The sequence below is a fragment of the Sitodiplosis mosellana genome, unplaced genomic scaffold (genome assembly GCF_009176505.1).
Source record: "Sitodiplosis mosellana isolate CC-2019 unplaced genomic scaffold, AAFC_SMos_1.0 Smas_scaffold_1, whole genome shotgun sequence".
Lineage (NCBI taxonomy): Eukaryota > Metazoa > Arthropoda > Insecta > Diptera > Cecidomyiidae > Sitodiplosis > Sitodiplosis mosellana.
The window spans coordinates 1387547-1406630 of NW_022595244.1; the positions used below are offsets into that span (position 1 = coordinate 1387547).

Here is a 19084-nt window from a genome sequence, read left to right on the forward strand (position 1 = left end):
TCTAACAAAATCTAATGTTTCAGACCTATTTTATTCAAAGGCTTACTCAAAATTCGCCAAATACAATAACTTTCTTATAATACGTCTCCCTGACAAACTAATGATGCAGAAGTGTTTGTTTTGAGGTCCTCTACCATCGTGCATTCAAACCCCCAATGTGTGCAAACATCACCAAAAAATTGTTGTACTGTGAATAAGAGTGTCTTATGTATTGGATGGAATCTATACTGGTCTTATCCAATTTGTTGTTATTCAAAACAATTTTGATGAATATTTGCATACCTTTTCCTTAGAGTAAGGTTTCAAGCGGTGAGCAATTCTTGATATACGGTAATTGTTTTTTGCAAACTTGTACAGTTTGACAATATCAACAATTTTTGCGCAGACACTAATTCGATATTTCTTGTCATTAAAATGAAAATTGACAAAAATCACAAGCGAAACATACTCCACTTTTTCAAAAAAAAACTCCCAATCTCACCTACGGATTATGTTATCTAAATGTTTCAATATTTAAATTAACCCATTTTCTACCGAGGTGCAAAGTGGGTTCGAAATGAGTAACCAATAGTCTATCTAGCATAATTTTCCCCTGGAAACTCCGAAAAAACTGTCATATGAAAAATTTTTGTTTGCAGTTTTTCCGGAAAGCCATATTTTTGTAGGCTCACAAACTGATCAATCAAAAACCGTTATGCTTTAGTTAAAAATATTAACTATAAGTCTATTTAGAGTTATTTTGGCATGAAAAAATGAAAAAAATGTCAGATGGAATATTCGTCTTGTAGTTTTCCAGAAATTCCCCGGAAAATTTTTGTTCGATTTTTCGAACATTGGTCATTAGCCCGGGATTCTTTATTATCTCCAAATCCACCCTGGGCTTCCCTAAGTACCTCCTGAACATAGGCCCAGAGGACTTACACATTTTGAAAAATAATGTTCAACACTTGCTTTTTGAGTATATGTCTGTTATTCTCTCTCTAGGTCGAGATATAAATAGGGATGGTCTTTGTTCGAAAAATCGAACGCTGGTAGAAAATGGGTTAAATTCTCGATGAATTTTGCACAATGGTACCTAAATTGGAATTTTAAAGTAGCATTCTTACATAAATAAGAATGAAATGCTTACAATTTGATAATTTTTTTTAGAATACACATTGATTTACTTTTTATTATAATTAAGATCCCGTAATATTTTTTTTCATTTCCGTCGTATTTTAAACTGTGTTGCATACAAGAAGTTTCTACTACTATTTCATGATTCCAATTGGATTTTTAGTTGTCTAAAAGTGCGTATTCATGTGCAGTTTGGTTGCCAAAGAAATTTACCGTATACAGTATAGTAAACTATTCGAGATCCGACACTTGTTTTCCAAATATTTCCTTCATCCAAGTATTATTGATATCATTATCAATCGTGTAATCAATTCAATCATGTTGAAAAATTTACAATAAAAGATGCAAAAACTTCTAATCATTTAGAAGTGATGAAAATCTATCCTAAAAATTGTAAAAAAAATACTGCAATCCACAAAATTGATATATGATTGGCTTCGCACGACCAAACGCTTTTTTTTCTGCTCAAATCAGTGAAGAGATAATTTGTTGCACGTGCACTTTTTCAAATGTGTACTTTGAACGGAGAAAAAAATGAACAAAATGTTATGCCCATAATTATGTCGATATTGATGATAATTGCGGTTCAAATCATGCGATTTATATGGCACTTCCGTTTTATCGTTATACACACGTTACCGTTTATCGTACATTTACTATTCTCTCGAATCTCACCCTCTCTCTGTCGTTTCTGTGCTAACATTTTCTTCCTGTCGGCTATTGTATGTCAACTCGCTTTGCTGTGGTGTCTTTTTGACTTTTCCGTCCACTTGCCTGTTTATCATATCGAACCAAATTAATTTATAATTTGTTCATACTATAGTTTGTTACGACTGTATGCTTCAAGTGGGCAATACCGATTCGATGTGTTTTTTTTATCCCTCCTGTGTTGTTGTTTTGGCTTATTGTCGCGTCAAGTTTCATAAAACAAAGGACCCTTTTCTGTTAACTTTTCCTATGTGCAACAGTCTGAAATGCTCGGGGGAGAGTTGACGCTTGTTTCTTGATTACAGGCAATTGATTGTGAATAGAGTTTGTCTGTCGAATGTACGATATTTGCATATTGAACACATTTCGTCGATAGTTTCGATGATTGATTGCCAATCAATATTGACTCTTTAGAAGATTTTAAAGTAGCTCAGATGAAAATTTGTTACGCACGAATGGGTAGAACCGCTTTTTATTAGCTTCAATCAATTTTGGTCTAGCTCTCAAATCAATTTAATTCAACCAAATGAGGTGTCTGCTTGAAATGTTTTCAATCATCAACACTTGCTCCATAAAGAGATTGAAATTCAGTTTTCCTTACGTAGGAACATAATTTCAAATTTTCTCAAGTGAAAAATTCCATTCGTTCAGAAAGTTAAAAACTTGTGAGGTGTATTTTGCGCTTTTTCTACGCCGCCAATTGACGCTTTGATTATGTATATAACAATGTTAAATGTATGGTATTTATATATCCAATACACCTAGTCACATTGTACTCAAATAAACCATAAAAAACGTAGCAAATGAAAACAAGTAGTTTTATAACATTTTAATTGTTATGTCAATCTCGATCCATCGCATTCGATTTGTGTATCGAAAACGACGTATTGAGGTATGGAAACGATCGGTATCGTAGTTCACCCCAAAAGGCCGCAATCTTTCGTTCGACTCATAATGAATATTAACTTTGTGTTCGCGTGCCTCATTTGGCTGACCCCGTACGTACATCGACTCCATTTCATTGGCTTCGAAACGATTGTACGCTTATCAATTATTTACAACAGCCCTACTCACATTGTCCGAATCAAAACCACAACGTAATGTAAATATTGTCGATGGAAAAAGTAATAACATTTCATAAACAAAGTCGGAGACAAGTGACCATTTGACATATGACATATGTTCTAAATCTCACCATTGACACAATACACGCACCATAATTTGTTGATGTAAATAACATAAACTATTGCATATGTACTTGTAATTGGTATTGAATTGAAGTCGATACACGCTCGCGCCGCTCGATTTCTAATCGGAAAACGCGTTCTACAAAACTTTTGAATTAATGCCAGCCATTGAAGATGTATGTCGCGCACACGATTTGCGTCAGTTCATTGTTCGAACCGTTGTGTAGAAAAACGTTTCTGAAAGCAAATTATCAACAAGAATGACTTGGAAGATAAACGTCGATTTATTAAACGTTTATTATGTATATTTTAGTCTTCAATCTATTCTTACTCTTCATGTATGAACCATAAACCATACATGCATAATCAATCGGTTATGATTTCCAAAAGGCATTGCTTCTTACCATGAAAAATATTCACAAGAAATTCTCATTTATTTTCCGCCGCAAAGTTTTCACAGAAACCCATTTAGAGCGAGCGTCTTTAAAATAAAATCAGCGTCTATTATTGCTGTTAAATATATGCCCTACATTCCAAGAAAAATCAACCACTCACGTGACGATGTGAAAAGTTTTTCGCTGAAAACTTAACCCATTTAGCAAATATTGAACGATAAACCATTAATTTGGCTAAATAACCTTTTAAATAGTATAATTTTAGAATCCACTAGAAAAAATTAGATATTAAAAAGACACAAGCACATAAAATCTATGGCGATGTGCGGGCGAGTCAGGGTGCATTGTTATTGCTATTGAAGCTAAATGAATTTTTCGTTGAACAATTTAATAAAAATGTTGAAAATGGAAAATGAGTTCAGCGAATCCAATACGGAATCCGTATAATGGAAGTTTCCGAAGTAAACCTGCAACTGGTCATTAGGCCAATTAAAAGCAATTATAACTTTAGTTTGTGTAATTGCAAATTTCGATTGGACATTGTTTGCAGTGAACTAATTTTGATATCAACGCTAGACATTAGCTTCTAAACGATTTCGATATCAACACCATTATTAGCTGATATGCAATCAATGCGCGAATATTTGTCGAAAGGTGGCTATTAGGAGTTGAATACATAGTTGTGCGGGAAAATGGCAAGAATATAACGTTAATAGACAGCGTAAATGAAACATGTGCTATAATTTACACATAAAATTGTGTCGGCTTCATTTTTCGAATCTAGAAGGAACCGAACAATTGAAATCCTTTCATTTTTCAAACAGTCATTTTCTAATTCTCAATCTATGCTATTCACAAATTGTTCTGAAAATTTGAATACATTTCATGAAGTATGTAATTATTTTTTTTTCAAAAGTTTGATGATAGACAAAATGCAATTGAGTTGGTTTTGATTACGAGAAAAAAATTTGCATATACGAAATTAATTGTACATTGTCGCATTGAATGATTCAGCGATTTTTTTCTGTGAAATTGCAGCTGCTTTTTTATTATTCAGTTTTAAATCGGAAAAACATTAACTGTATTGACGCAATATATATGATTAATATTTCTTCATGAAGATGACACATTTTTGCTATCCAAAAATCGACGAAAAATGATGGGTTGAAAGAGAATTCAGAAGAATGTTGTAATAAATAGACCTAAGACTGACTAATATTATATTACTAATATGATGTATGAACTTCAAAAATGTAGATAATCCGTGGAGCAACGATGTCGGAGCAGAAATCGCGAGGAGGTGCCCTTCATGGCATCAGCAGTCATTGTAAAGTTTGTGGCGATCGTGCTTCTGGTAAACACTATGGTGAGAAAATAAATGATTGAAATTATAAAGCAATTTTATTGGCGTAAATCGCGTTGTTGTAAATGTAATGGCTTAAATCTTGTCTTGTCAATGAAAATATTGTAATGAGTAATCATCAAATGAATACTATCGTTTAGGTGTTCCATCTTGCGACGGTTGCCGTGGATTTTTTAAGCGTAGCATCCGACGGTCAGTACAAACACATCATTCAAAGCAATCAGTTTTCTGTTTATTTTTGAATAATATCAACGATTTCGTTTGGTTTGATTCAATTTCAGCAGAAATTTGGAGTATACTTGCAAAGAAGGGGGAAAATGTGTAGTGGATGTATCACGACGCAACCAATGCCAAGCCTGTCGTTTCGCAAAGTGTCTATCGGTAAACATGAGACCTGAAGGTAAAATGATATCTTCTTTACATTCAAAAGTAGTTTCGTTGCTTGATATTGAAACCCAGAAAAAAGGCAGAAAAATCTCACGGATTTGTTTCTTAACACATTTTTCGTGTCGATTTGGTGTTAAAACACTTTTGTGTCATGTTCATGGCACGAAACACTTCCGAAATCAAAAGTTCAATACAGTTGCCGTTTAAAATGTCGCTCCAAAGGAACATCAAAATATGTTGCGGGCATGAAAACTGGCAAATGCATTCATGTGGTTATGATACATTCACCAAACCACAGTAAAAGAGGGAAACTTTCGCCAGCTTTTCACTCTCGCTCTCTCACTCGAATTTTTTTTTTGTATCTGTCATCATCATCCCTAATTGATTGTATTTTGTCAATATTGACTGTGTCACCCTCCAATTATCACTTCGACAACTGAATCGAGAAGGAAGAAAAAAAAGAAGCGGCTCGAAACCAAGAGAGCAGGAAAATAAACTCGAAAAACGTTCAACAATGATTGTGCACTTCTGGAGCGCTGTTATTTACTCAGATGTTGAGGTTCACGTGCGTCATTCGATGATTTCGGCGCGGTTGTAGTGGCTTATGCGTCAGATATTTGGCTGGCACTTCATCTTTTTCTGTTTTGTTACAAATTCGGTGGTTGTTGTTGTAAACGCTGACACGAACACTTTGTGGTGACACAATAAATAGTTAAGAGCAAAAGTGTGTTCAACCGATTGAACGCTTCATGTTCAGAAGGTCTGTCTTTTTCCCCGCATCAATTCGACAAGTGCAAACATGCGCTTTTAATAGTTGTCGGGTGACATTTCATGTCCGTTTATACTTTTCATTTTCGGTGAGTGTCTCAAATTTACGATACGAGTCATTTACACTTGCCAAATACAACCACAATCCCATTGATGGCGTCTTCGGGTAACTTTATCTATTGAAAATGATGTTATTCATCGAGAAAATAGTTTAATTGTTGATTTATTTACATTAGAAAATTGAAGGGCGGAAAAATTTGTTTATTCAAGAATCGGCAAAATCGTGGATAATAATGTGTTTCGTTTATTTTTTTGAATAAATAAATCAGCGGTACAGCATGAACGATCTCCGAGATCCTGTCTACCCAACTCGCATTTAGCCGGTGGATTAGCAGCAGCAGCGGCTCATCGAGCATTTTCACCAACGCAACACATACCATTCACACATCATCAGTATCACAATAATGGATTATTGCTACCGATGCCGTTACACATGTCATCGGCGTTTACAACATTAGAATCTCAATTGCCACGACACTATCCCCAATTGAGTTCGTTTCAATCGAATGTCATCGACTCGTTGCATTTTGCCGCATCGAATGGTGGGCTATTCCCGCCGCCTCCACCACCACCGTTAATTGCGGCAAATTCAACATTACCAACAAAATCTGCTTTGGAATTGAATCCGTATTTGAGTCGTTACATCTCGCCGCATTCATCGAAAAGTGAATCTGAATTGAGTCCACGGCGACCGAGCCCATTTACATTGCCCTTTCTGTCGTTGCCCACCAAAATAACAAAAGATATAAATGGAAAGGAGGACGAGGTTAGTAGTTCTGAGGAGATTTTGACCATGCAACTGCCGGCGGCCACATCATCGGCGGCAGGAACACCAACCAGCCAGGAAATCGTTTTTGAATCGGCGGCCAAACTACTATTTCTAGCTGTGCGTTGGACAAAATCCATTCCATCGTTCAACCAACTCAATAACAACGACCAAAATCTTCTGCTCGAAGAGAGTTGGGCTGAATTATTCATCATAATGTCAGCACAGTATGGATTGCCCATTGAAAGTGAGTTTTTTCATATTTTCATTTCACTATGACCATCGCCATTGTATACGGTTTAAATTGGATTTGAATGATTTCGTTTAGATTTGGTGATTCCATCAAACGAAATGGCAATTCATAAATTATACAAAGTCATTCATCAGATTTTGCTGTTGCGACTGAACCACACCGAAGTATCATGCTTGAAAACGCTCATACTATTTCGACCGGGTGAGTGCATTGCATGTGCTTATAGTACTACGATTGCTACCCGTTCATGAAGATATAACACAGTGGGCGGAGCTTGTTTTCACGCTTGTCGCTCCCACTGTCGCGTATTTTCTGACTTTTTGATTGTGGAAAATATTTACTTTGTAACAAATACATTTTAACTATTAATATCGATTTCTAGACTGTGTTGGCTTAACGTCTACCTATGAAATTGCCATTCTTCAAGACGAATCGTTGAAATTGCTCGCCGAGTCGAGTGGCGGTGCAACTCGCATGGGCCATATTTTATTAACACTGCCATACATACGAGCAGCGGCCGATCGAAAGGTTATTCAGGTCGGTATCGCAAAATTGATGTAGTTTTTCCACCTCTTTTTCCACCGATTTTCCAGCCAACGCCGTCGGATATCCTATTAATGAATAAATTTTTGTCTCTTATCTCTTAGGAATTACTGTTCAAGAAAACGGTCGGCGAAGTGGCTATAGAGAAACTTTTAGGCGAATTGATACGGAATTAGTTTTTGATTACAATGTATTCCACGCTCACAATCATGCATCTTTCACCCTATAAAATTTGCAATTTTGTTCAAGTTATTTATTTCGTACTTTGTATAAACACATTTTAGCATTTTTAGTTCAGGTGATTATCGACACGATTTTATGTGAAATTACCGTTTCGACCAAATTTTCATTGAATCTTTAATAAATGTTCTTTTTACAATCGGTATCGCAAAATTGATGCATTTTCGTTTTAATACGATGATATCGGATAAAACCTGCTCGAAAAAATTGACCATCAAATATTCATCGCTGATTTTTCTCTGGGAAATTTCTTATTTATTCTAGGAATTACACTTTTATTCACAACTTGATATAGAAATTTCGATGAAAAATTCATCAGTACGCCTATTCAGATTGCTTTTGACACGATTTTCGATGCTTCAATGTTTCGATGGATGTTAAATAGAGATCTTTTTTACAATTTGGACAATTAAATAGTTTGGTGTTGCTGCTCTGTGGGCGGTCATTCATTTTTTGCTCAACCACTTCACCTTGTTTGCTTGAATCATCACTTTTGGGCTGCGACTTACATACTGAAAGAAAAATATTTTCATTTTTTTTTGCTTTTTACTCAATGTCTCGTCAATGCCATACCATTCATGTGCTGTAGTTTTTGAATTCCCGTCATATTAAAGCTAAATTCACAATTTGGACATTTCCACTCGGTCATTACAATCATATCAGCTATTTCAAGGCTCCAATCTGTCTCTCGAACACTAAATTAATGCACAAAAATAAAAAGTTTCATATTGAAATCCACATAAGCTTTAATGATGTGTGATCGATAGTGTGTGTGATACTTACGAAGCATATAAAATATTTTCCGTGATATAAATGCCTCCTTTCACATCGTTTGGTGTACATTCGAACTCTTCGGCAAATGGATTTGGATTGAATTGCGACAGCAGCTCATTGTAATCGTCCGTTGGTCCAACGTACAATGTCTGAAAATGAAGTTTATTTATTTCCCGAGTTAATACGATCTCCCTCTCTTATTTTTTACTATCTTATGTCCTAAATATCACACGTTAGGAAGACTTACCTTCAAATCAGCGGGCAGAAGTCGTTTGAGTGTATACAAAATTTCACTATTCATGTAAGCGGCTAAATTCGACCATAATTCATTTTCCAATATTTTTGTGTCTGCTTCGCGTTTGTCGCTTGCCAATTCCGATTCGACGCTTTTAGTCAACGATTCTAATTTGTTTGCTAGCAATTTATTCCATGTTCGACGCAAATTCGATGCTTTGTACAGCAGACTTTGGCCAGATTCTGGTTGGGGGAAGTCCAAACATAGCCATGAATCACAAATTATCCTGCAGATTTCATTGTTTGTTCTTATTTTTTTCTCTTAATCATGAAATTTGATTAAATTTGAAATTTTACTTGGAAAATGTGGAATTCGTATCAATGCTATGAGCAAACAGGAGAAGGGTTTGTGCAGCGGGCATCCGTAAAGTATTCATCAAATATGGTTTTACTGTTTCCAACAACGACCTATAAAGTAAATCAATCGATTTAAATAAGGCATTTCATCGAACAAAACCAGCAGAAAAAATAACTTACAAATAACAAAGTAACTGATGCTTTGAACTTAACGGTAGCTTAGTGCGATAAGTCCCAAACGGATCAGCAATCTCTGGTTGTGTTAGTTGCAAGATTTGTGGATTGTTGGCAAAATAGCTCATTGGATGGAGTGATGTAAACGGTTTTGCCACGGTGTGATAGAATTGTTGACCAGGAGCCTAGTGAAAAAATAAAAATTAGGAAAGATTTATAAAGAAAAATGAATTTACTACATAAAATTATAAAAATTGTTGTACTCAACCAACCTTCATATGATTGTATTCATCGGGAATGGCCACTTGTGGATACAAGCCACTGATTAAAATCAATTTCAAAGTTATCAAGTCTCGGTAGCTACACGCAATCGCACCACTTACTAGAGCCTAGTTATCGTGTGGAATATTGAAAATAATATTTAAAAAACAGTCGTACAAAACGAATTTTTTCAGAGAAATTTCATCCACAGCTTTTTACTCACATCAATTTTCGAAGCGTCGTTCGAAAGACGAAAGTCAACATCACGTATATCGACCGAACCATCATCCTCATCTTCATTTTCAATCGTATACTGATTCATTTTCAATTTACGTCTCTTTGGTGCCTCGATTTTGTGCTCACGTCGCATTTGTTTTAGCTGTCGAAGTTCACCTTTTCGTATGATTCTTTCACTGGCACTCATTTCGCCATCGTTTTCAATGCTCAATAATCCACTATCTTTCAGCAAATCTTCGAATTGTCTTCGCAATTTGGTGATCTCATAGAAACGTTGCTCTTCTAAACCTCGTCGCCGACACCACTGCTTTGTACTCTCATTTTTGCGATTAAATTGGCCTCTTTTCAGCTCAAGCCATTCCCTATAAGCGTTCAAAACTGTTATTGGATCACCATGATCCGATTCCAAGTCTTTACGGGCTGTCTGTAACGAAGTGTTTGAGTTTTATTTCTATTTTCAAATGAATTAAGGCAAACCATACTTCACATTCATGATCTCGATATGCTCGATTGGTGAATGGTGTTTGAACGCTCAGAGCAGCGGCAAGTGTGAGCACCGGTTGCACTTGTTGGAATACACAGCCCATCAAAAGCATTTTCCCAATTGACATTTCAACAGGTAGTCTCGACAGAGCCCGACCAAGTGCCGTGATTTTTTCATTGGCGGTTAGAGCATCCTAGAAGCAGATAAGTTTAACCAAATTTAATAATTTTTGCATCACTGAAGCAATTCTACTATCGTATGATGAATAATTTTCAAATTTCTATCACTTACATGTTTCTTCAGCGAAAGCAATCCATTTTCAATGGAATCTGCTGCCGGTGGCTCAATGAATGGAAACAGTCGAGCGTCTGGCAGACCCATTGATATCATTTGAAGTAGCAACGATTCTAATGGTACCCGATGAATTTCAGCCTGTGAATATTCTTCCAGCTCGTTATATGTTTTTTCAGCATACAAACGATAACAAATGCCTGGGCCTGTTCGGCCAGCTCGACCCATTCGTTGCTTGGCCGATGCTTTTGATATCCAAAACTCCTTCAGTCGTTGCATTTTCGTCTGAAGATCATAGCTCATCTCTTTCATTTTTCCCGAGTCGACCACGAATCGTACACCATCGATGGTAACCGATGTTTCGGCAATATTCGTGGATACAATACATTTTCGGATGCCGTCAGGTGGATAGTCAAACACTTTGTCTTGATCAGCTATTGATAAGCTGCTGTGCAATGGAAGGATGATCCAATTTTTATTTTTCTCTGCATATTCCGTAGCAGCATCGCAAATTGTTGTTATTTCATTCAGGCCACTCATGAAAATGAGCAGATCCCCCTTTTCCGTTTCTGGAATGAAAATCAAGTGCATGAGAAGATGAGAATAAATATAAAAAGAATTTCCAATTTAATTGGAGAGAAAAAAATTAGTTAAAGATGTTGAGTTTCGAACATACTTGGATATTTGCTGTCGATCATCTGCATGATTTGAATATATGGTTCCGGGCTAAGTCGATCAGCCTTACTCTGTCGACCGCCGATATCTTCAATAGGCGGCCTGTAGTGCAATTTTATGGGAAACAAACGACCCGGAACTTCAATCACATGAACCTTCTCTTCAACGAAATAGTCCGCGAATAATTTCACATTGATTGTTGCCGACATCAGCACTAGCTTGAGTTCAGGTCTTGCCTTGAGCAAACACTTTGTGATCCCGAGCAGAAAATCACCGTGTAAATGTCTTTCATGGACTTCGTCCAACACAATTACATCGAATTGCGAGAGTGCTGCCTCCGTAGCTAATTGACGCAACAATAACCCTTCCGTCATGAAAATGATTTTTGTATCTTTGTTTTTACTGCGTTCAAATCGGATTTGGTAGCCAACTTCATTCGTGTCTTCACACAGCATTTCATGAGCCACTCGTTTGGAAAGGGAGATGCAAGCAATTCGCCTCGGTTGAGTGCAGCAAATACTTTCATAGCCAGCGTGTCGTAAATATTGTGGAATTTGCGTTGATTTACCACAGCCTAGAATTTTGAGAAATGGCACAAGAGGAATGTTGAATGTACAAAAATGGAATATTAATGAAGGTTTCAAAAGGTAAATACGGCCTTAATGGCAAATAGGTTGTAAACTTACCTGTGTCCCCAGCCACCAAAACCACTTGTTCTCGTGCAACGGCAGCAATGATCTCTTCTCTATAACGCGCAACTGGCAATTCTGCTTGCATTTTCTGCAGCTTCTTTATTTTCATCAGTTTATCGTGTTGTAGAAAGTCCAAATACTGAAGAATTATTCGTAGGAATTGTTTCACTTTCTTCTCGGATAGTTTGTGTATCCGATCGTATGAAGACAATCGTGCGTAGAGATTATCGAATGGAATTGAAAATTTCAACCTTTCAGCGTTTGCTGGATTAGTTGGCTTTGGCTCACTTGCTGTATCACTATTTTTGTCATCGGGCATATCGTCAATTGGTTCAGGCAAAATGGTTTTTCCCACATTTCGAAGCGTCGTTTCGTATTTGTTGAGAAACATCCAAAAGTCCTCAACGTCGTTCACAAGCTTATCACGCACTGTGTATCCAGTTAAAACCTTTGTCAATTCAGATTTGAAGTCCAAAAATGAAAAATACACCAAATTCGTGACGTCTTTCTCATCATTGTGTCGTTCGGGAGGTGGAGATGAGCTAGTTGAACGATATTCTCGTCGTGTAGAACGATCTCTGTCATGACCGTAGGAGTGCGGTGATTTGTAAGTGCTGCTATGACCATAGTCTCTTGATCTATCCCTGCTTTTCGATCTACTTCGGCTTATGGTTCTTTCTCTGTACCTTTGCCTACTTTCATCTTTGGCTTCAGTATGACGACGGATTTTCTCTCCACTCATAATTTGATATTCATCTCGATGTCTGTTTCTGTCTCTGTTTCGTTCTTGATTTTGATTTCGAAAATCGTCATCGCTCCTCTCTTGCTCCGTTCGTCTATCTCTGCTTCTACTTTTGCTCTTGCTTCGGCGTTCGCGACTTCGTTTTCTCTTCCGATGTCGATCAGGATCTCTATCGTTCTTCTTTTCCTTCGATTTGTGTTTATGTTTCTTATCGCTCATGTTGCCTTTGATTTCAATCACTCATCGTCTTTTCTAACCATTCTGAAAGCACAGAAACAAAACTATTTTTATTAAAGTAAAAACAAACATCAACGTATTTAGCATGGCTTAAATCTAATTTATTGCATAAATACTTCGACGGGCTACATCATTCAGTTGTACCTAACTTTGGTTTAATAAAAAGAGAATCTTAAGTCCATGGCAAAAAATTACTAAATAAAACGGTTCCAATAACAAAATAGCCGAGGAACCAAGCCTTGATGAATTTGGTGCTGTGCGATTTGGGCTGTAGAAATGCTTTGAATGAATTTTGATGATGCTCTTTCTGGAAGTGCTGCGCGCATATCCAGTAAATGTACGGTGATGATGAGGCTAGCATTCGTGTCGACACTTGAATATGAACGAAGAGTAAGCAAAAAATGCTCAGAACAAGTGCATGAATTACGTATACAAATTGACTTGATTTTTCTGCGTTTTCTTTTGTGTGAATCAATCCAAGACGCCTTGCAATTATTGGATTTTCAATTAAAAATCGAACTGCGTGCGATATTATCATGACTAAAATTGGTGCGGCGAGTAGAAAATTGGGAATTTGTTTAAATTCGTAGTATTTCAGAAACCCGACATTCCAATAGTACGCCTGCAGGTAAGAGTATGAAAATGGCACCGCAAATGAGCACCACTGCGGTTTTTGGTGTCCAGCTAAAAGGAAATTATTCTTGTTCCCATAGTTTAGCACCGCTTCGTTCATTTCTAATGGATTGCCTTCACAATAGGGTGAAAAGTAGTACGCTTGAACGATTACAAATGCAATGCCAGCCACAATGGCACAGGATAATACTTTGATAAATCCCTTGAGAAAATGTATCCAATTCGTGGTTCCCTTGGACCAAATATCTCGCGTTACATAATACAAAATGAAGCCGAAATTCAACAAGCCATTGGATCGACAACCAAGTTCATTGGATCGACACCATGAACTCAATGCAAGTGGCAAAATTGCATCTCGAATTTCATTCCGCGCACAATGCAGCATAACGCTGAAGCTTAACCAAGAGAACAAACTCTCCGTGTATGGAGCGCTGAAGAAAATCGACGCTGGATTGATACAGAATAATGTCGCCACGATACGAGCCAAACGATAGTTGTTGAACGTTTCAATGGTAAGTTGATGAAGAACTAGAGCGGCTTTTACAAAGAAAATCACGTTCAGCACAACGGCAACAACGAGGCTTAAGTCACGGAATTCACATTCAATGCCGAGAATCGTGTGGGCAATGTTGGTTATGTATCGCACACAAAACGGGAACAGTGGATAAAAAACGAGCGTATTTTCGTAGGTGTATCCATGTTCAGCAATGTGTAGAAAATACTCAGCATCCCATCGTCTGAAACCGCCGAAAATTGTGTCAATTATTGAATGACAGGTGGATGATCCATTTAATGGCGGTGAGAGTGGAGATACAAACACTTTTGCATTATGATCGGGGAAGAATAAATTCGAAAATGCTTGCAGTATGATTATCAAAACCCGCGAAAGGATCGCTAACCAGATGACCAGCTTACTGTCTGTCATTTCGCCGGAATTTATCTTTATCGCTTTTCAAGTTGATCAACCAGTTACCCACATCTTTTGCAAATAAGTAATATCTAAAAATATATGTCAAACAGATGAATTACAGTGGAAATTCTATTTTTGAAAAGAAATTGCTTTTTTTTTACTTGAATTTGTGTCAGCAAACGTAAACACACTGTTGATGCGGTCTAACAAAGTGTAACTTCTGACATTTCTAAAACCACTTTTGATTTGAGAGGATTAGACGCACTTAGAGAGAGAGCATGTACAAATTTAGTACGGAGCCAATTTTAGTACAGAATAAAAACGTTTTCATTGAAAGCACAAAATTTATTCAAATACATTACAATTCAAAATAACTTTTTTTTTCTGTTTTAGAGCCAAAATAAGTTTAGGATAAAAATTTACACTGGAAAAAAATCTAATTACATATCATCACTCATAGAAATAAATTGATAAATAAAATTGTTGTTTCTAGAAGTTTTTATTAAATTCTTTCTTTTTTTAAAACAAAAATAAAATTCATTCAACCATGGCTGTTTCGATTATTTTATCGGTATGGAACAAAGCGATAATATTTTAAAAACAGATTGTTTTGTATTATTTTTACGGCCATTGACCCTCGTGATATGACATATGAAGGTATTGTATGTATAGTTGGCTCGTTATTGTTATCATATAGAAAACAATCAAAGGATAACATGACTGAACTTCAGTCTCTGAAGTGAAAATTTGAAGCTTGGAGCGAACCACAGAGCATGCTGGATTTATTGAAAATCAAAGTCAATCAAATATTTCATTCAACAAATATTTATGCCAATTGATTCGTTATTCTCAGAGATTTTATTTCAATTCAACATAACTGTCATCACACACTTGATGATGCTCTTTCTCGCCAATTATTATATTGAAACCAATTTCCGTCATATTTTTTTCTTTTGAATTAACCACTAACTGTTCGAAACTACTTTTTTTAAAAAAAATCTGTCTTTAAGGAATATCAATCATCATGATCTAGTTTTTTATACTGTGCAATTTGTGTGCACATAATATTGAGAACTTCTTTGGCGGTCATTTTTTGATTTTCGTTAACCACTTTCAAGATTTGGCCACATTCCAGAATGAAGTACTCCAATTCCTTTTCATCAAGGGGTGTTTTATTTTTTTCAGCCACTGACATGCACTTGTTAGTGAACTGAGTGAGCTGCAAACGATCGGAGCTGAATGCTTCGTCCAGGTCATACAGTTCCAATTGAGGTGGTGGTAATTCACTGAAAACCGGTGGAAAGACCTGCAATAAACAAACCGGTATTAGATTTTATGCTTTGCAAATGAATCTCGATAACAAGTTACCGCTAGTTGAAGTGGTGGTAGTGGTATCTCAAATTGTGGCTTGATTAGTTTCAGCGGTTCGTATTTAATGTTCAGTTGTTCGTAGCATGAAATCACTTCGGGTAGAAGATCATTATTAATTGAATGCAATCTCATATCGAACATATCTTTGAAATCGGCTGGTAGATCACAGTCGATAGACTCGGGCAAGCAGATTTTCGGTTGCTCGGCCATAAAAACGGTGTCCGGTATTAAGGTGTTGTCACTGAGATCAATGTCAGCAAAGTCATATGAGGAGAATTTTTGAGCAGGATCGATAAGAAGCTTGATGAGATATTCCCAGATGGCCATATTCGTCTCTTCGGTTATGTATTTGTCTTCAAACATATACCCGGAACCGATTGCCAAAATTTTTCCATTTTTGTCGTTACAATAATAGCCAGCAATCGGACGATTGAAAGGATAAACAGCCGAGCCGGTTGTCATGAGTATGTTTGCTGGTGACCGAACATTTAGTGTGGCACCATACGGGTAAACAAACTGAATTTTCAACTTTTCATCGGTAAAATCATACGGAATGGTGGTTATATTCTGATCAAGAATCGCACGGCACATTGCGGCACACACAATCCCACCACCGACCATACTCTCTTTCGGATGGAAATACTTGTAATAATGAGCTCGGACAGTAGAATCTAGAATTTCGGAAAATTACATAAGGAGAATGTTGAATGTCCAAAAATGGAATATTCATGAAGGTTTCAAATGGTAAATACGGCCTTAATGGCAAATATGTTGTAAACATACCGTTGTTGATGCTCATTCCATAATCTTCAAGCAAAAAATTCAAATTGGTATTAAACTCATTTTCACCGCCTTCACCGAGCAAAATCATAACGGCACCACCATTTTCAATGTACTCCTAAAAAGATGAATGAGTAATTTGAGAGACTTGGGCTTATTAAACATGACCTAAAATTTTTTTAAGTAAACATACTTTCAAATGTTTGAACTCTTCTTCCGTGAACTTGTCATGTGTCCCAGCCAGTACAAACAGTTTCACTTGATTGAATGTCTCGTTATTAATTTGATTATGGTAACTGTAAAATATGCGTCGTATTCCAATTAGTGATAAATATTTAAAGAAATGGAAAAAAAACCTGCCATAAAATCCGATGAAAAATGATTTCGATTTGGAAAGAAACAAAAAAAAAAATATCTAAATGACTTACACTTCAACACTGTATTGCATTTTCAACTTGCGATGAACGGTTTTGTAGTTTTCGTTCAACTGAAATATCTCATTTTTCGTTACATTGAATTTGATCAAATTATTTTTTTGGTTTTTGTCAATCATTTCGAATATTTTTAGAGACTTTTCCGCAATAAGACTTCTAGACTTTCTCCAAAACCGACGTGTTCAATTATTGTTTTACAAAACAGTATCACCATGGAAACGGTAAGCGGCTAATATTATTGACAGTATTGAGAAACGGTAGGGGACGTTAGTGTCGATATTTTCAGTTGGAATAAAAACAATTCGTTGAAATGTTTGATGGATTTTATTTCATAAAGAAATTTTACAAAAACTCATCTAAAATAGTGGATTTGATTTGATTGGCGTTGAAAAATATTTCTTCTTAAAAAAAGAGAATGGAATATTGTCCAATAAAGGAGATAGAGTAGGTTTCACATATTTTTCGGATAGATATTTTTGGAATGGCCAACCACACACATTCTGGACAGGATTTTTTTTTTGGAAATTTAGTTTCAATATCAATTGAAAGGGTTAAAATATAGTACAATTACATTGACTTAATACTTTGAATTGCATTCAGATTGCAAATCTTTGTGCTAGCTCATGAGAATCGAATATTCAATCTTAGTTCTAATAGCTGTTTGTGGGCATATGCATTATCTCAGCCCAATTATTACAATCACAATATTTTCTTAACCAGATCCCAGCTGCTGTTTGCATCATTCGAACATAAACCTAATTGAACTATAGCACCAACTTTCGGTTGTTCGACAAACAAACACGTCCCGGCTGTCAAATTGTAAATTGGTGTTTGCTTCTGCAAAAAAGAGGGACAATTATTTCGAATGTCATCGTTTAATGAAAGTCAATGGTAATTTACCGTATTACGATGTTTCCATTCTTGGTCGCCTCCCATTTCATGGCATTTGTTGATGACTGGCGGTGAAGAGCTTGACGCACTCGATGCTTCCAAACAGAGAATTTGTCCTAACACCAACGCATGCTTATCGGTTTCATACCTGAAATTAAAGAATTGATTATTACTCTGCACAGAATACATGTAGACTATGGCTTGACCCGATTTTATCGCAGAATTTTCTTCATAAAAATAGATGTTTCTTGAAGTATCCACGAGAAAAATTTGATGGAATACGTACCAAACTTGACTTTTAACTCGTAAGCACGGTGAAATTATGATGTTTGTGTTACGTTTCCAAAAACCATTGTCTTTCTCACCACTAGCCGATAAGCAAAGGCTACTATTCGTCAGGCGGATCATGTAATTATCGGTATAATTACGTTTCCTAAACCAAAGAAAACACGAATTGAAAAAGAAATTAAAATGGAAAACACAACGGAATGAGCCAATTACCGTCACAACATCGATTGATGCCTTACCTCGAATGCCATGGTTGATAAACTGCTTTCTCCAAGTTGTTTGCTTTCTTCATCTCGCCCGGCACCGCAAGTTGCGGGTACACATTTTGTAAGTACCAGGGGCCTGTTGCACAGTACTGTTACAATTTTTGTAAATTGTAATTGTAATTGTAAATACAATTCGTTGTAAAATTGTATTTACAATTCTACAATAATTGTAAAATTGTACACTCAATATTTAAACCAATTTATGTTTCAGATGTATTCAGATGTGTTGTTTTGTTTCATTGACAATTTCAATGAATGACTTCCAGTCTAAAAGACTTTTCAGCATTATAATTCATATTTGGAAAAAATTAAATGGTTCGATTGATAAGATTGATTTTTGTGTTTGTGACAAATCGTTAGTTGTAAGTCCTTAATCTGAGTTTGCCGATGACATGGAAGTTTAGAAGTGGTTGGAAATAAAATAATTTTTAGTCAAAATAAATACAAAACCTATAAATTGTGAATATATTTTTGATATCGATCGCTTTTTCTTTTTGACTGTCACATTCATTATTGAAAAACAATTTTACAATTATTGTAAAATTGTAAATACAATTGTAAATACAA

At 36.1% G+C, this 19084-nt stretch overlaps 5 protein-coding genes across 11 annotated transcripts in view; 1 reads left to right on the forward strand and 4 right to left on the reverse strand.

The window, feature by feature from the left end:
- The window catches only part of LOC129576792 (photoreceptor-specific nuclear receptor-like), an 8768-nt gene extending 1006 nt beyond the window's left edge, over positions 1 to 7762 (forward strand). The window contains exons 2-8 of the mRNA XM_055462502.1: positions 4664 to 4772; positions 4910 to 4961; positions 5051 to 5169; positions 6254 to 6997; positions 7079 to 7204; positions 7386 to 7540; positions 7651 to 7762. Coding sequence (XP_055318477.1) covers positions 4682 to 4772; positions 4910 to 4961; positions 5051 to 5169; positions 6254 to 6997; positions 7079 to 7204; positions 7386 to 7540; positions 7651 to 7722 — 1359 coding nt within the window. The 5' untranslated portion in view covers positions 4664 to 4681 and the 3' untranslated portion in view covers positions 7723 to 7762. The remainder of the gene's footprint in view (positions 1 to 4663; positions 4773 to 4909; positions 4962 to 5050; positions 5170 to 6253; positions 6998 to 7078; positions 7205 to 7385; positions 7541 to 7650) is intronic.
- A 256-nt stretch (positions 7763 to 8018) lies between these two features.
- LOC129570374 (probable ATP-dependent RNA helicase DHX34) lies at positions 8019 to 14735 on the reverse strand. 7 transcript variants are annotated; one of them, XM_055449977.1, is made up of 14 exons: positions 14649 to 14735; positions 14555 to 14576; positions 11960 to 12968; positions 11275 to 11847; positions 10599 to 11167; positions 10306 to 10500; positions 9810 to 10247; positions 9598 to 9714; positions 9332 to 9510; positions 9152 to 9262; positions 8808 to 9081; positions 8570 to 8709; positions 8360 to 8481; positions 8019 to 8298 (listed from the first exon to the last, which is right to left on the reverse strand). In XM_055449977.1, exons 3-14 carry the CDS (start codon positions 12924 to 12926, stop codon positions 8111 to 8113), a joined length of 3873 nt encoding a protein of 1290 aa, XP_055305952.1. In that variant the 5' UTR covers positions 12927 to 12968; positions 14555 to 14576; positions 14649 to 14735; the 3' UTR covers positions 8019 to 8110. The 7 variants fall into 7 exon arrangements, with proteins under 7 accessions (XP_055305952.1, XP_055305927.1, XP_055305944.1 ...); XM_055449952.1 differs by having other exon boundaries at positions 14493 to 14576; XM_055449969.1 differs by having other exon boundaries at positions 14477 to 14576; positions 14649 to 14709.
- LOC129570411 (GPI mannosyltransferase 2-like) lies at positions 13117 to 14502 on the reverse strand. The gene has a single exon (XM_055450014.1). The coding sequence runs from the start codon at positions 14500 to 14502 to the stop codon at positions 13117 to 13119; it is 1386 nt and encodes a 461-aa protein (XP_055305989.1).
- A 765-nt stretch (positions 14736 to 15500) lies between the features above and the next one.
- Positions 15501 to 17263, reverse strand: LOC129570417 (intraflagellar transport protein 52 homolog). Its single transcript, XM_055450026.1, has 5 exons — positions 17067 to 17263; positions 16832 to 16934; positions 16642 to 16756; positions 15856 to 16529; positions 15501 to 15793 (listed from the first exon to the last, which is right to left on the reverse strand). Exons 1-5 carry the CDS (start codon positions 17189 to 17191, stop codon positions 15503 to 15505), a joined length of 1308 nt encoding a protein of 435 aa, XP_055306001.1. The 5' UTR covers positions 17192 to 17263; the 3' UTR covers positions 15501 to 15502.
- Positions 17264 to 17377: 114 nt separating this feature from the next.
- On the reverse strand, positions 17378 to 18610 carry LOC129570427 (polypeptide N-acetylgalactosaminyltransferase 35A-like). Its single transcript, XM_055450035.1, has 4 exons — positions 18491 to 18610; positions 18250 to 18396; positions 17973 to 18111; positions 17378 to 17909 (listed from the first exon to the last, which is right to left on the reverse strand). Exons 1-4 carry the CDS (start codon positions 18541 to 18543, stop codon positions 17772 to 17774), a joined length of 477 nt encoding a protein of 158 aa, XP_055306010.1. The 5' UTR covers positions 18544 to 18610; the 3' UTR covers positions 17378 to 17771.
- Positions 18611 to 19084: the final 474 nt, after the last annotated feature.

Bases quoted from the DNA above. Each gene is read 5' to 3' on its own strand.
- LOC129570374 (XM_055450001.1), bottom strand. From the start codon at position 12,926: ATGAGCGATAAGAAACATAAACACAAATCGAAGGAAAAGAAGAACGAT. The intron at 9,715-9,809 runs GTGAGTAAAAAG...CACGATAACTAG, and splicing joins ACGACGCTTCGAAAATTGAT to GCTCTAGTAAGTGGTGCGAT. The intron at 9,082-9,151 runs GTAAAATTTCAA...TGAAATCTGCAG, and splicing joins ACGAATTCCACATTTTCCAA to GATAATTTGTGATTCATGGC.
- LOC129570411 (XM_055450014.1), bottom strand. From the start codon at position 14,502: ATGACAGACAGTAAGCTGGTCATCTGGTTAGCGATCCTTTCGCGGGTT.
- LOC129570417 (XM_055450026.1), bottom strand. From the start codon at position 17,191: ATGATTGACAAAAACCAAAAAAATAATTTGATCAAATTCAATGTAACG. The intron at 16,935-17,066 runs GTAAGTCATTTA...CATATTTTACAG, and splicing joins ATGCAATACAGTGTTGAAGT to TTACCATAATCAAATTAATA. The intron at 16,530-16,641 runs GTATGTTTACAA...CCGAAATTCTAG, and splicing joins TGGAATGAGCATCAACAACG to ATTCTACTGTCCGAGCTCAT.
- LOC129570427 (XM_055450035.1), bottom strand. From the start codon at position 18,543: ATGAAGAAAGCAAACAACTTGGAGAAAGCAGTTTATCAACCATGGCAT. The intron at 18,397-18,490 runs GTAAGGCATCAA...TCTTTGGTTTAG, and splicing joins TATCAACCATGGCATTCGAG to GAAACGTAATTATACCGATA. The intron at 17,910-17,972 runs GTAAATTACCAT...TCTTTTTTGCAG, and splicing joins AATGGAAACATCGTAATACG to AAGCAAACACCAATTTACAA.